Raw genomic sequence first — 13122 nt, 5'->3', positions numbered from 1 at the left:
AGTGACCTAAGGAAATCTAAGACCTGCTGGTCAGTGACCATTACCCCGTACTTACTCCACTGTCAACTACCCCCCCCCCCCCTAGAGACAGCTTAAGGTACAGCTAGGGTTAGGATTAGTGTTATGGTCAAGGTTAGGCTTAAAACAATGTCTAGAGTTGGTTTTGGTTATGTGTTAAATTTTAGGCTAAGGTGAATGCTTAGGTTTTGATCTTTTTCTTAAGGTTAGGATTAAGGTAACATATAGATATAGGTATCGAATTTGAGTTAAAGTTAGGATTCTAACTTGAGTTGTGGGGGGGGGGTAATTTCAAAGGAGGGTAATTGACAGGGGGTAATTACTCCGAGGAGTAAATACGGGGGGGGGGGGGGAGTTATGTCCTCTAGCCATCCTGAACATATCATCGGTAAAACCCACTCATGATTGTTCAAACTTTACGGAATTTTCCGATGTCTTTACGGAACTTTACAAAATTTTCCGATGTCTTGGTAAATTTAGAAGGCAGATGGGCAGACGCGAGGCTGGGTTATGACAAACAGCTAGCAAGAAGTTACGGGACTTGCCAGTATTCACCTCCCCGTCTTGTTCAACCCACCCCACCCCACCAACCACCCCACCACACCAACCACACCAACCAACCCACCACACCCTCCATACACCAACCACCCCACCACACCCTCTATACACCAACCACCCCACCAAAACTCCATACACCAACCACCCCACCACACCAACCACCCCACCCCACCACACCAACCACCCCACCACACCCTCCATACACCAACCACCCCACCACAACTCCATACACCAACCACCCACCCCACCACACCAACCACCCCACCACACCAACCACCCCACCACACCACACCAACCACCCCACCCCACCACCCCACCCCACCACACTGCCAACAAACAAGACGGATGCCTTCACCTGTTCTGACACTCACTAGACCACCCCCAGCAGACGACTCAAGCATCGTGTTTTACTGGGGTGGGGGTGGCAGGGCGGGGGTCTGGGCTGTCTGTGAGGTGATTGACGCTGGAAAAATGAATGGGATCAAAGATTTTTTTTTTAAGCTTGATGAAGTTATTCCCGAACCCAATAGAATGATACTTGGTGGATATTTGGTGGATGTTTGTTGGGACATTGTAGTAATTTGGTGGATCTTTGGTGGATATTTGGTGGATGTTTGTGGGACATTTGGTGGATATTTGTGGGATATTTGGTGGATGTTTGTGGGACATTTGGTGGACCACACCAAGGTCTCTACTGGACATATTCTTTCAACTTTGAAACTTCCTTATGCCATCCTGCCGAAATCGTAGCTGTTGATGCGGGGGTGGGGTGGGTCGGGGCAGGTGTGTCACATAAAATCACGTGATCCATACACCTGACGATTGCTGGGGCCGAGAGATGACCGGCGTCCGGCTAACGATATCATTTGGCACGGCTCGCCTGCCTGAGCTAGCTGATACAAGAGCCGGCCCCGAGCCGTCGATCCGACGATAAATTTGACCGGACCGTCTTTATCCGGTGATAAACGCCATTTGATGACTGGTAACAGCGTCACACGGACATCCATTTCCTGGCCCCCCAGCAAGTGCCTGCCCGCCCCCCTCGGAAGTTCACATTCCAGCAAGTGCCTGCCCGCCCTCGGAAGTTCCAGCAAGTGATTATTTGTCTCGTCTCATAAACATGCCAGTCTTCTACAACAATCTTCCGAGCCGCGCAATGAACTTTGAACTACAAAAAAAAAAAAAGAAAAAAAAGGAACCAGGACCACAGACAGTAGGTCCACACACAATACCGGGCCATTCCCTCGTCCCACTACCGGGCCATTCCCTCGTCCCACTACCGGGCCATTCCCTCGTCCCACTACCGGGCCATTCCCTCGTCCCACTACCGGGCCATTCCCTCGTCCCACTACCGGGCCATTCCCTCGTCCCACTACCGGGCCATTCCATCGTCCCACTACCGGGCCATTCCCTCGTCCCACTACCGGGCCATTCCCTCGTCCCACTACCGGGCCATTCCCTCGTCCCACTACCGGGCCATTCCCTCGTACCACTACCGGGCCATTCCCTCGTCCCACTACCGGGCCATTCCCTCGTCCCACTACCGGGCCATTCCCTCGTCCCACTACCGGGCCATTCCCTCGTCCCACTACCGGGCCATTCCCTCGTCCCACTACCGGGCCATTCCCTCGTCCCACTACCGGGCCATTCCCTCGTCCCACTACCGGGCCATTCCCTCGTCCCACTACCGGGCCATTCCCTCGTCCCACTACCGGGCCATTCCCTCGTCCCACTACCGGGCCATTCCCTCGTCCCACTACCGGGCCATTCCCTCGTCCCACTACCGGGCCATTCCCTCGTCCCACTACCGGGCCATTCCCTCGTCCCACCACCGGGCCATTCCCTCGTACCACCACCGGGCCATTCCCTCGTCCCACCACCGGGCCATTCCCTCGTCCCACTACCGGGCCATTCCCTCGTACCACTACCGGGCCATTCCCTCGTCCCACTACCGGGCCATTCCCTCGTCCCACTACCGGGCCATTCCCTCGTACCACTACCGGGCCATTCCCTCGTCCCACTACCGGGCCATTCCCTCGTCCCACTACCGGGCCATTCCATCGTCCCACTACCGGGCCATTCCCTCGTCCCACTACCGGGCCATTCCCTCGTCCCACTACCGGGCCATTCCCTCGTCCCACTACCGGGCCATTCCCTCGTCCCACTACCGGGCCATTCCCTCGTCCCACTACCGGGCCATTCCCTCGTCCCACTACCGGGCCATTCCCTCGTCCCACCACCGGGCCATTCCCTCGTACCACCACCGGGCCATTCCCTCGTCCCACTACCGGGCCATTCCCTCGTCCCACTACCGGGCCATTCCCTCGTCCCACTACCGGGCCATTCCCTCGTCCCACTACCGGGCCATTCCCTCGTCCCACTACCGGGCCATTCCCTCGTACCACTACCGGGCCATTCCCTCGTCCCACTACCGGGCCATTCCCTCGTCCCACTACCGGGCCATTCCCTCGTACCACTACCGGGCCATTCCCTCGTCCCACTACCGGGCCATTCCCTCGTCCCACTACCGGGCCATTCCCTCGTCCCACTACCGGGCCATTCCCTCGTCCCACTACCGGGCCATTCCCTCGTACCACTACCGGGCCATTCCCTCGTCCCACTACCGGGCCATTCCCTCGTCCCACTACCGGGCCATTCCCTCGTCCCACTACCGGGCCATTCCCTCGTCCCACTACCGGGCCATTCCCTCGTCCCACTACCGGGCCATTCCCTCGTCCCACTACCGGGCCATTCCCTCGTCCCACTACCGGGCCATTCCCTCGTCCCACTACCGGGCCATTCCCTCGTCCCACTACCGGGCCATTCCCTCGTCCCACTACCGGGCCATTCCCTCGTCCCACTACCGGGCCATTCCCTCGTCCCACTACCGGGCCATTCCCTCGTACCACTACCGGGCCATTCCCTCGTCCCACTACCGGGCCATTCCCTCGTCCCACTACCGGGCCATTCCCTCGTACCACTACCGGGCCATTCCCTCGTCCCACTACCGGGCCATTCCCTCGTCCCACTACCGGGCCATTCCCTCGTCCCACTACCGGGCCATTCCCTCGTCCCACTACCGGGCCATTCCCTCGTCCCACTACCGGGCCATTCCCTCGTCCCACTACCGGACCATTCCCTCGTGTAAAGCAGCAGCGGGCTCGCAGCTCCCAGCACGTGACCTGTGACGTCGACTGCGCGCGCTGCCTTTCGCTTCACTTTTCTCTGTTTGCTTTTCACGGATTGAAAAAACAGCTTGCACTGCCAAGTCAAAAGGGGCTAAGTGCTTTCTTCGGCGTTTGCTGGCTGTGGTAGATACACCCCTCACCTGAAGGCACGCTGTTCCCTCACCTGTTCCCTCACCTCATGGCACGCTGTTCCCTCACCTGTTCCCTCACCCGATGGCACGCTGTTCCCGGTTACACAGCAGAGTCCCCGAGTTCCCGGCTACACATGTTTTAGCGCGCTCGCTGTAATCAAGCTGGACAAGCCGTCAAAGTCCCAGGGACATTGACACAAATAAAAGATGTATTGCCGGAAATTTCCGGCACCCTGTCCAAAGTTTCTAAAGCGATGTTTGGCGCTGGGTGAATTTTAATCAGAACCCGCGGCCGTCACGTGACTGACTGGATCAATGACCCGGGTAAATAGGGCCATCACGTGATAGACCGGATCAACGGCCCGTGCGAGCCACCCAGGTGTGAAGCTCCGTGTTTCGTCACCGCCTCAGTTTCTTTTGTTGTAGGGCGCAGCTCGCTACGACACCCATGTAGGGCGCCACTCGCTAGGACACCCATGTAGGGCGCCACTCGCTACGACACCCATGTAGGGCGCCACTCGCTAGGACACCCATGTAGGGCGCCACTCGCTATGACACCCATGTAGGGCGCCACTCGCTACGACACCCATGTAGGGCGCCACTCGCTACGACACCCATGTAGGGCGCCACTCGCTAGGACACCCATGTAGGGCGCCACTCGCTACGACACCCATGTAGGGCGCCACTCGCTACGACACCCATGTAGGGCGCCACTCGCTACGACACCCATGTAGGGCGCCACTCGCTACGACACCCATGTAGGGCGCCACTCGCTACGACACCCATGTAGGGCGCCACTCGCTACGACACCCATGTAGGGCGCCACTCGGTACGACACCCATGTAGGGCGCCACTCGCTAGGACACCCATGTAGGGCGCCACTCGCTACGACACCCATGTAGGGCGCCACTCGCTACGACACCCATGTAGGGCGCCACTCGCTACGACACCCATGTATGGCGCCACTCGCTAGGACACCCATGTAGGGCGCCACTCGCTACGACACCCATGTATGGCGCCACTCGCTAGGACACCCATGTAGGGCGCCACTCGCTACGACACCCATGTAGGGCGCAGCTCGCTACGACACCCCCGTAGGGCGCCACTCGCTACGACACCCATGTAGGGCGCAGCTCGCTAGGACACCCATGTAGGGCGCCACTCGCTACGACACCCATGTAGGGCGCAGCTCGCTACGACACCCATGTAGGGCGCAGCTCGCTACGACACCCCCGTAGGGCGCCACTCGCTACGACACCCATGTAGGGCGCCACTCGCTACGACACCCATGTAGGGCGCAGCTCGCTACGACACCCCCGTAGGGCGTAGCTAGCTAGGACACCGAATTAGGGCGCTGAAAGTTTTGATGACGCTGACACTTCACAGTGACACTGTCAAGTCAGCTGACACAGATATCAATAATCGATGGATAGATCAATCACCCCGAGCTTTAATTAAACAATTACCTGGTCACGTGATCACGTCAGTACTCACCGGCTTACAATGGCGGCCGTCACACATGACTAGCTGGGTCATTGAGTGCAAACCGTTTCCCTCCCACTCTACTCCCATAATCACACGCTCTCCACTCTACTCCCACACTACCTCTCAAACACGTCACCGACCAAACACGTCACCGACCAAACACGTCACCAACCAAACACGTCACCAACCAAACACGTCACCGACCAAACACGTCACCGACCAAACACGTCACCGACCAAACACGTCACCGACCAAACACAACCTGATCTTTTCTCTCTCAGCAGACGAAGAAACAGACGACTGCGGCAACTGTCAGAAACGAGTGAAAAAGTTGACGATGCAAAAATTTTGCAAACGAGATTTTGGTAAGTTTCATTTCTTTTTATCGTCTATCTATATGGTAGCTGTTGAACAATTTGTCACCAAATTAGCCTATAGACACTCTCACCAAATTAACCTATAGACACTCTCACCAAATTAGCCTATAGACACTCTCACCAAATTAGCCTATAGACACTCTCACCAAATTAGGCTATAGACACTCTCACCAAATTAGCCTATAGACACTCTCACAAAATTAGCCTAAAGACACTCTCACCACATTAGCCTATAGACACTCTCACCAAATTAGGCTATAGACACTCTCACCAAATTAGGCTATAGACACTCTCACCAAATTAGCCTGTAGATACTCTCACCACATTAGCCTATAGACACTCTCACCAAATTAGGCTATAGACACTCTCACCAAATTAGCCTATAGACACTCTCACCAAATTAGCCTGTAGACACTCTCACCAAATTAGCCTGTAGACACTCTCACCACATTAGCCTATAGACACTCTCACCAAATTAGGCTATAGACACTCTCACCAAATTAGCCTAAAGACACTCTCACCACATTAGCCTATAGACACTCTCACCAAATTAGCCTATAGACACTTTCACCAATTTAGCCTATAGACACTCTCACCAAATTAGCCTATAGATACTCTCACCAAATTAGCCTATATACACTCTCACCAAATTAGCCTATAGACACTCTCACCAAATTAGCCTATAGACACTCTCACCAAATTAGCCTCTAGACACTCTCACCAAATTAGCCTATAGACACTCTCACCAAATTAGCCTATATACACTCTCACCAAATTAGCCTATAGACACTCTCACCAAATTAGCCTAAAGATACTCTCACCAAATTAGCCTATAGACACTCTCACCAAATTAGGCTATAGACACTACCACCAAATTAGCCTATAGACACTCTCACCAAATTAGGCTATAGACACTCTCACCAAATTAGCCTGTAGACACTCTCACCACATTAGCCTGTAGACACTCTCACCACATTAGCCTATAGACACTCTCACCAAATTAGCCTAAAGACACTCTCACCACATTAGCCTGTAGACACTCTCACCAAATAAGGCTATAGACACTCTCACCAAATTAGGCTATAGACACTCTCACCAAATTAGCCTATAGACATTCTCACCAAATTAGCCTATAGACACTCTCACCAAATTAGGCTATAGACACTCTCACCAAAGTAGCCTATAGACACTCTCACCAAATTAGCTTATAGACATTCTCACCAAATTAGGCTATAGACACTCTCACCACATTAGCCTATAGACACTCTCACCAAATTAGCCTAAAGACACTCTCACCACATTAGCCTATAGACACTCTCACCAAATAAGGCTATAGACACTCTCACCAAATTAGCCTATAGACATTCTCACCAAATTAGGCTATAGACACTCTCACCACATTAGCCTATAGACACTCTCACCAAATAAGGCTATAGACACTCACCAAATTAGGCTATAGACACTCTCACCAAATTAGCCTATAGACACTCTCACCAAATTAGCCTATAGACACTCTCACCAAATTAGCCTATAGACACTCTCACCAAATTAGCCTATAGACACTCTCACCAAATTAGCCTATAGACACTCTCACCAACTAGATGTGTGCTATAGAATGATCTGCTCCTGTCCAACGCAAATCGTACATTTGGCATATACGGTGTGCCATAGAATTTGATTATGGAATACCACATAACCTTTGAATGATTCAATTTGATAAAAAAATTCTAAAATCGATTTGGCTCTAAATGAATTATTGATCATCAGTGGGATTTAAACTAGAAAAATATGAAATGTAAAGACGCGATATGGAAAATTAGAATTAAAAAAAAAAACTAAATCTTTTTCAAACATGTATACGGCCATGTTTATATGAAACTTATGAAGATGTTTGTGATGTTTGTATGTGAAGATGTTTGTGATGTTTGTATGTGAAGATGTTTGTGATGTTTGTATGTGAAGATGTTTGTGATGTTTGTATGTGAAGATGTTTGTGATGTTTGTATGTGAAGATGTTTGTGACGCGGCAGTAACTTGCGAGTTCTAAAAATAGCCTGGCAGACGTGAGCCCATGGTAACCAGACGAGAGCAGCTGTTAATTAAGAGGCCACTAAGACTGGCCAGTGGCCATCTCGGTGTCAGCTGGATACTCATGAATATTCATGTCCAATCAGGGACCGGCGGATATTGCTGTCTTGTTTGACCATTAGTACAAAGCTGGTCACCGAGGCTTCATCAACTTTTTTAAAGCTTGTATTTATTGAGTCAGTAGGTCTAGTATAGTTCAGTGAAGGTCTTTAGTAGTTCTTGTTTTATTGACAGTAGGTCCAGTATAGGTCAGTGAAGGTCTTTAGTAGTTCTTGTTTTATTGACAGTAGGTCCAGTATAGGTCAGTGAAGGTCTTTAGTAGTTCTTGTTTTATTGAGTCAGTAGGTCTAGTATAGGTCAGTGAAGGTCTTTAGTAGTTCTTGTTTTATTGTCAGTAAGTATAGTAACGGTCACTGAAGGTCTTTAGTAGTTCTTGTTTTATTGAGTCAGTAGGTCTAGTATAGGTCAGTGAAGGTCTTTAGTAGTTCTTGTTTTATTGACAGTAGGTCCAGTATAGGTCAGTGAAGGTCTTTAGTAGTTCTTGTTTTATTGACAGTAGGTCCAGTATAGGTCAGTGAAGGTCTTTAGTAGTTCTTGTTTTATTGAGTCAGTAGGTCTAGTATAGGTCAGTGAAGGTCTTTAGTAGTTCTTGTTTTATTGTCAGTAGGTCTAGTATAGGTCAGTGAAGGTCTTTAGTAGTTCTTGTTTTATTGTCAGTAGGTCTAGTATAGGTCAGTGAAGGTCTTTAGTAGTTCTTGTTTTATTGAGTCAGTAGGTCAAGTATAGGTCAGTGAAGGTCTTTAGTAGTTCTTGTTTTATTGTCAGTAAGTCTAGTATAGGTCAGTGAAGGTCTTTAGTAGTTCTTGTTTTATTGTCAGTAAGTCTAGTAAAGGTCAGTGAAGGTCTTTAGTAGTTCTTGTTTTATTGTCATTAGGTCTAGTATAGGTCAGTGAAGGTCTTTAGTAGTTCTTGTTTTATTGAGTCAGTAGGTCAAGTATAGGTCAGTGAAGGTCTTTAGTAGTTCTTGTTTTATTGTCATAAGGTCTAGTAAAGGTCAGTGAAGGTCTTTAGTAGTTCTTGTTTTATTGAGTCAGTAGGTCAAGTATAGGTCAGTGAAGGTCTTTAGTAGTTCTTGTTTTATTGTCATAAGGTCTAGTAAAGGTCAGTGAAGGTCTTTAGTAGTTCTTGTTTTATTGTCAGTAAGTCTAGTATAGGTCAGTGAAGGTCTTTAGTAGTTCTTGTTTTATTGTCATAATGTCTAGTATAGGTCAGTGAAGGTCTTTAGTAGTTGTTGTTTTATTGTCAGTAAGTCTAGTAAAGGTCAGTGAAGGTCTTTAGTAGTTCTTGTTTTATTGTCATAAGGTCTAGTAAAGGTCAGTGAAGGTCTTTAGTAGTTCTTGTTTTTTGTCAGTAAGTCTAGTAAAGGTCAGTGAAGGTCTTTAGTAGTTCTTGTTTTATTGTCATAATGTCTAGTATAGGTCAGTGAAGGTCTTTAGTAGTTCTTGTTTTATTGTCAGTAGGTCTAGTATAGGTCAGTGAAGGTCTTTAGTAGTTCTTGTTTTATTGAGTCAGTAGGTCAAGTATAGGTCAGTGAAGGTCTTTAGTAGTTCTTGTTTTATTGACAGTAGGTCCAGTATAGGTCAGTGAAGGTCTTTAGTAGTTCTTGTTTTATTGAGTCAGTAGGTCTAGTATAGGTCAGTGAAGGTCTTTAGTAGTTCTTGTTTTATTGTCAGTAGGTCTAGTATAGGTCAGTGAAGGTCTTTAGTAGTTCTTGTTTTATTGTCAGTAGGTCTAGTATAGGTCAGTGAAGGTCTTTAGTAGTTCTTGTTTTATTGAGTCAGTAGGTCAAGTATAGGTCAGTGAAGGTCTTTAGTAGTTCTTGTTTTATTGTCAGTAAGTCTAGTATAGGTCAGTGAAGGTCTTTAGTAGTTCTTGTTTTATTGTCAGTAAGTCTAGTAAAGGTCAGTTAAGGTCTTTAGTAGTTCTTGTTTTATTGTCATTAGGTCTAGTATAGGTCAGTGAAGGTCTTTAGTAGTTCTTGTTTTATTGAGTCAGTAGGTCAAGTATAGGTCAGTGAAGGTCTTTAGTAGTTCTTGTTTTATTGTCATAAGGTCTAGTAAAGGTCAGTGAAGGTCTTTAGTAGTTCTTGTTTTATTGTCAGTAAGTCTAGTATAGGTCAGTGAAGGTCTTTAGTAGTTCTTGTTTTATTGTCATAATGTCTAGTATAGGTCAGTGAAGGTCTTTAGTAGTTGTTGTTTTATTGTCAGTAAGTCTAGTAAAGGTCAGTGAAGGTCTTTAGTAGTTCTTGTTTTATTGTCATAATGTCTAGTATAGGTCAGTGAAGGTCTTTAGTAGTTCTTGTTTTATTGTCAGTAGGTCTAGTATAGGTCAGTGAAGGTCTTTAGTAGTTCTTGTTTTATTGAGTCAGTAGGTCAAGTATAGGTCAGTGAAGGCCTTTAGTAGTTCTTGTTTTATTGTCATTAGGTCTAGTATAGGTCAGTGAAGGTCTTTGGTAGTTCTTGTTTTATTGTCAGTAAGTCTAGTAAAGGTCAGTGAAGGTCTTTAGTAGTTCTTGTTTTATTGTCATAATGTCTAGTATAGGTCAGTGAAGGTCTTTAGTAGTTCTTGTTTTATTGTCAGTAGATCTCGTATAGGTCAGTGAAGGTCTTTAGTAGTTCTTGTTTTATTGAGTCAGTAGGTCAAGTATAGGTCAGTGAAGGTCTTTAGTAGTTCTTGTTTTATTGTCATTAGGTCTAGTATAGGTCAGTGAAGGTCTTTAGTAGTTCTTGTTTTATTGTCAGTAAGTCTAGTATAGGTCAGTGAAGGTCTTTAGTAGTTCTTGTTTTATTGTCATAATGTTTAGTATAGGTCAGTGAAGGTCTTTAGTAGTTGTTGTTTTATTGTCAGTAAGTCTAGTAAAGGTCAGTGAAGGTCTTTAGTAGTTCTTGTTTTATTGTCATAAGGTCTAGTAAAGGTCAGTGAAGGTCTTTAGTAGTTCTTGTTTTATTGTCAGTAAGTCTAGTATAGGTCAGTGAAGGTCTTTAATAGTTCTTGTTTTATTGTCATAATGTCTAGTATAGGTCAGTGAAGGTCTTTAGTAGTTTTTGTTTTATTGTCAGTAGGTCTAGTATAGGTCAGTGAAGGTCTTTAGTAGTTCTTGTTTTATTGAGTCAGTAGGTCAAGTATAGGTCAGTGAAGGTCTTTAGTAGTTCTTGTTTTATTGTCATTAGGTCAAGTATAGGTCAGTGAAGGTCTTTAGTTGTTCTTGTTTTATTGTCAGTAAGTATAGTAACGGTCAGTGAAGGTCTTTAGTAGTTCTTGTTTTATTGTCAGTAGGTCTAGTATAGGTCAGTGAAGGTCTTTAGTAGTTCTTGTTTTATTGAGTCAGTAGGTCAAGTATAGGTCAGTGAAGGTCTTTAGTAGTTCTTGTTTTATTGAGTCAGTAGGTCAAGTATAGGTCAGTGAAGGTCTTTAGTAGTTCTTGTTTTATTGTCATTAGGTCTAATATAGGTCAGTGAAGGTCTTTAGTAGTTCTTGTTTTATTGTCATAAGGTCTAGTAAAGGTCAGTGAAGGTCTTTAGTAGTTCTTGTTTTATTGTCAGTAAGTCTAGTAAAGGTCAGTGAAGGTCTTTAGTAGTTCTTGTTTTATTGAGTCAGTATATCAAGTATAGGTCAGTGTCCAATCAGTGCTTGGGGTGAGTACGGCCCTGCCCCCCCCCCCCCCCCCCCGCCCCGGGCTGGTTGAGATGATCGCCTCTAATGACCGGCAGACATTTGTAATGGCGACAAATTAATTAATTTCACGTCATGCGGCCCAGCAAGAAGGCGATAATGACGTCACGCAATCCGGATTCAATAGTGACCAGCAGACGGAGAGAAACATGCGCCCCATTTTCTTCTACAATACACATAGGGCACCAGCTGCTTTAGCTATTACTAGCCGCAATATACCAGCCCCAATAGACCAACAGACCAGCCCCAATAGACCAGCCCCAACACACCAGCCCCAACAGACCAGCCCCAACAGACCAGCCCCAATAGACCAGCCCCAATAGACCATCCTAAATAGACCAGCCCCAATAGACCAACTGACCAGCCCCAATAGACCAGCCCCAACAGACCAAAAGACCAGCCTAAATAGACCAGCCCCAATAGACCAACTGACCAGCCCCAATAGACCAGCCCCAACAGACCAGCCCCAATAGACCAGCCCCAATAGACCAACAGACCAGCCCCAATAGACCAGCCCCAATAGACCAACAGACCAGCCCCAATAGACCAGCCCCAATAGACCAGCCCCAATATACCAGCCCCAATATACCAGCCCCAATAGACCAATAGACCAGCCCCAATAGACCAGCCCCAATAGACCAGCCCCAATAGACCAGCCCCAATATACCAGCCCCAATAGACCAACTGACCAGCCCCAATAGACCAGCCCCAATAGACCAGCCCCAATAGACCAGCCCCAATAGACCAGCCCCAATAGACCAGCCTCAATAGACCAGCCCCAATAGACCAGCCCCAATAGACCAGCCCCAATAGACCAGCCTCAATAGACCATCCCCAATAGACCAACCCCAATAGACCAGCCCCAATAGACCAGCCCCAATAGACCAGCCCCAATAGACCAACAGACCAGCCCCAATAGACCAGCCCCAATAGACCAACAGACCAGCCCCAATACACCAGCCCCAATAGACCAGCCCCAATAGACCAGCCTCAACAGACCAGCCCCAATAGACCAGCCCCGATAGACCAGCCCCAATAGACCAGCCTCAATAGACCAGCCTCAATAGACCAGCCCCAATAGACCAGCCCCAATAGACCAGCCTCAATAGACCAGCCTCAATAGACCAACAGACCAGCCCCAATAGACCAGCCCCGATAGACCAGCCCCAATAGACCAGCCCCAATAGACCAGCCCCAATAGACCAGCCTCAATAGACCAGCCCCAATAGACCAGCCTCAATAGACCAACAGACCAGCCCCAATAGACCAGCCCCGATAAACCAACAGACCAGCCTCAACAGACCAGCCTCAATAGACCAGCCCCAATAGACCAGCCCCAATAGACCAGCCTCAATAGACCAGCCTCAATAGACCAGCCCCAATAGACCAGCCCCAATAGACCAGCCTCAATAGACCAGCCTCAATAGACCAGCCCCAATAGACCAGCCCCAATAGACCAACAAACCAGCCCCAATAGACCAGCCTCAATAGACCAGCCCCAATAGACCAGCCCCAATAGACCAGCCCCAATAGACCAGCCCCAAT

The 13122-nt window shown here is 48.1% G+C and overlaps 1 protein-coding gene across 1 annotated transcript in view; it reads left to right on the top strand.

Annotated features, from left to right (window-relative positions):
* The window catches only part of LOC131953511 (netrin-1), an 89978-nt gene that overhangs the window by 67939 nt on the left and 8917 nt on the right, over window positions 1–13122 (top strand). The window contains exon 9 of the mRNA XM_059316710.1: window positions 5662–5745. Within this exon, the coding sequence (XP_059172693.1) occupies window positions 5662–5745 (84 nt within the window). The remainder of the gene's footprint in view (window positions 1–5661; window positions 5746–13122) is intronic.

The sequence above is a fragment of the Physella acuta genome, unplaced genomic scaffold (assembly GCF_028476545.2).
Source record: "Physella acuta isolate Inbredline_101_S28 unplaced genomic scaffold, ASM2847654v3 ptg000927l, whole genome shotgun sequence".
Classification (NCBI taxonomy): domain Eukaryota; kingdom Metazoa; phylum Mollusca; class Gastropoda; family Physidae; genus Physella; species Physella acuta.
The sequence above is the reverse complement of the archived record's forward strand: the minus strand, read 5'-3'. Positions and strand labels throughout refer to the sequence as shown.